The 2,669-nt window shown below is 39.6% G+C and overlaps 1 protein-coding gene across 2 annotated transcripts; it reads left to right on the top strand.

Annotated features, from left to right (window-relative positions):
- The first annotated feature begins 1,484 nt into the window (after positions 1–1,484).
- On the top strand, positions 1,485–2,346 carry LOC110036381. 2 transcript variants are annotated; one of them, XR_002295226.1, is made up of 2 exons: positions 1,485–1,735; positions 1,812–2,346. XR_002295226.1 is itself a non-coding variant. In XM_020740813.1 (2 exons), the coding sequence occupies exons 1-2, from the start codon at positions 1,714–1,716 to the stop codon at positions 2,328–2,330; spliced, it is 522 nt and encodes a 173-aa protein (XP_020596472.1). In that variant the 5' UTR covers positions 1,485–1,713; the 3' UTR covers positions 2,331–2,346. The 2 variants fall into 2 exon arrangements, 1 of the variants encoding a protein (XP_020596472.1); XM_020740813.1 differs by having other exon boundaries at positions 1,485–1,716.
- Positions 2,347–2,669: the final 323 nt, after the last annotated feature.

The raw sequence follows: 2,669 nt of genomic DNA, 5'->3' as shown, positions 1-2,669 counted from the left end.
TTAAACACATTTTTATTTGTTTTGAATCTTGTGATTAGTCACTTAAAATACTAACTCCTATCTGGTTAGGTTTATTAGGATTTAGTTGTAATGTTAATTTTTATATAGTACTGATCCTCTCACTAATCCATTGGTTAGATTTAAATCAGACTTTAGGGTCCGTTTGAGGAAAAAATATTACCTCAGGAGTACTGATCCATCAGTACTCTAATGAGGGGGTGCCACGTAGGCAATGGTCCCACCGTGGTGCATAAGTGGCACCCCTCATTGGAGTACCGTTTGGGGCCGCTTTTTTTTGGGGCTTCGCGGCTCCCGATTGTGAATATTTACTGTTTGGGTCGAAGGCAAAATAAAGTTAACGGGAAGAAAAGCGGAAAGCGATATCCTCCCCGCGGCACAGCTTCAGAGCGTGAAAAAACTTGTTTTGCCCCTCAAGCTCTCGTCCCGCCCTCCCGCCCGCCCGCGATCTTCTCCCTCCCAATCTCCCGCGCGCAATTTCTTCATCCGAATCCCGCAGATCGCCCTCCCGCGCGCTCGTCCCCGCGATCTTCTTCCCCGCGATCTTCTTCTTCCCCGCGATCTTCTTCCCCGTGCGCTCGTCCCCTCGTCTCCAAATCCCGTAAATCGTGACCAAGTTTTTCTTCTTCCCGCAATCTTCTTCCCCTCTCTTCTTCCTCGACCAGGACCGCATCTTCCGCCTTCTTCTTCCCCCTCTCTTCTTCAGCCTTCTTCTTCCACCTTCGGCCTTCTTCTTCCCCCCGCTCTTCTTCTGCGTGCTCGTCTTCCTCCCGTTGATATTAGTCCCAGTGACCTGGATTATGTACAACGAAACATCTTTTTTATCAGTCGAGCAATGTTGATTATTGTTTTCTATTTAGATGTTCCTAGTTCTAAAATGGTTGCATTTGTAACACTGAATTTTTATAATTTTTTTTTGTTTTTTTTTGCTGCACACTTTTGAGAAGTTATAATGATGATGCATCTGAATTGATATGAAGGGTTTAGATTGCATGCATAGAAAGAGTAAGACTTGGGAGTTAGATATGCAGATACATAAGAATTGCTGCATGTTTATGTAAATATATCATTTCATTGAATGCAATTTAGACTTTTGATTAACCTTGGATTACATAAAACTCTCTTAAACTTCTCTTGAATATCAAGAACTCGTTTTTATTGTTTTTTATGTTCTTAAATTGTGTTCTGCCTGAATTGTTGCAAGCACAAGTTTTTATTGAATTGTGCTTATGCATAGGAGTGCTAATAAAATTGATCCATGGTGATAGTCTTGTGGTTCCATTGGCAACGAAGATGTTTCATGACTAATACCTAAACATTACTTTATTCTACTTTCTAATTGATTTTACTGTTGTGTTTCATGACTTTGTTTTGTTATAGTAATAACATGGATAGTAATCCTAAAGAGATTGTTACTCCAGCATTGTGGGAAAAAGATACAAAAATAATATTTTGCGATCTTTGTCTTGAAGAGATTGAACGGGGAAATAGACCAACGACCCATTTCAATAAAGAAGGGTGGCAAAACATTATAAAAAATTTCAAGGAATGTACAGGCAGAGAATATGACAGGTTGCAAATGAAAAACAAGTGGGACCAAATGAAGAAGGAATGAAAAATATGGAAGGAATTGAAAAAGGGTTCTACCGGTCTTGGTTGGAATCCAATAAAGCGAACAGTTGATGCACCCGAGGAATGGTGGGCTGAAAGACTTGCGGTGAGCTTTGTTTATAAACTTTTTTTTTCCAACTATCTATTTTGTTATAATTGGGTGTCTACAAAATTTTGTGTAGGTGGTGCCTGCTGCAAAAAAGTTTAAACTTTCTGGAATTGAGCCTGAATTAGAGGAGAAACTAGACCGCATGTTTGGGGGAGTGGTTGCAACGGGGAACTATGCATGTAGCCCAAGCGAGATAGGGTTCGCTGGCAATGTCGTGAATTTGGGAACCCCTGGAGGTTCAGTTGGTTTCATTGACGTCCCCAGCACAGATCAGAACGAATATGAAACTATTTCCCGTTCCAAACGTCCGAGGGTTGTTGATAAAAGAAAATATGGTGCTTCTTCTCTCAGAAACGAGTTATCCGAGGCAGTTTCTTGTTTGAAAGCAGAATGTCAGTCTTCTCATTCAAGCACAATCGCAGAGACACTTGAAATCCTAAGTGCTACAGCCAAAATTTATGCAGATGAAGAGTTGTATCTGTTCGCAGCAGAATTGCTAGAAGACCCGGTCCGTAGGGATTTCTTCGTGCAGATGCCTGCCGCCCGCAGAGTGGCATATATTTGGCGTTTTTACAATCGTTTGAACAATTGATATATTTTCTATTTTTTATCACTAGATTATCTATGGTTTTTTTATTTTTTTTCTATCGTTTGAACAATTGATTATCATTTACACTACATTATCGGTTGAAAACGTTTTTGCAATCGTTTGAAAAATTGATTATCATTTACACTGCATTATCTATTTTTTTTCTAGACTTGTGCTTGTGACCTCTGTTGTACCTTCCTAATTATTTGCAAACATTACCTTTTTTATTGTCTTCAACTCTCATATAAATGATAATTTTTTAGGGGAAACATTTAGGGATACCCATCACTATGGATGCAAATAGAAGAAGAGGGATGGAAACCCACAATGATACAAGCAGAA

This window comes from Phalaenopsis equestris, unplaced genomic scaffold, assembly GCF_001263595.1.
Source record: "Phalaenopsis equestris unplaced genomic scaffold, ASM126359v1 Scaffold205760, whole genome shotgun sequence".
NCBI lineage: Eukaryota > Viridiplantae > Streptophyta > Magnoliopsida > Asparagales > Orchidaceae > Phalaenopsis > Phalaenopsis equestris.
This window is presented reverse-complemented; position numbering and strand designations above follow the sequence as displayed.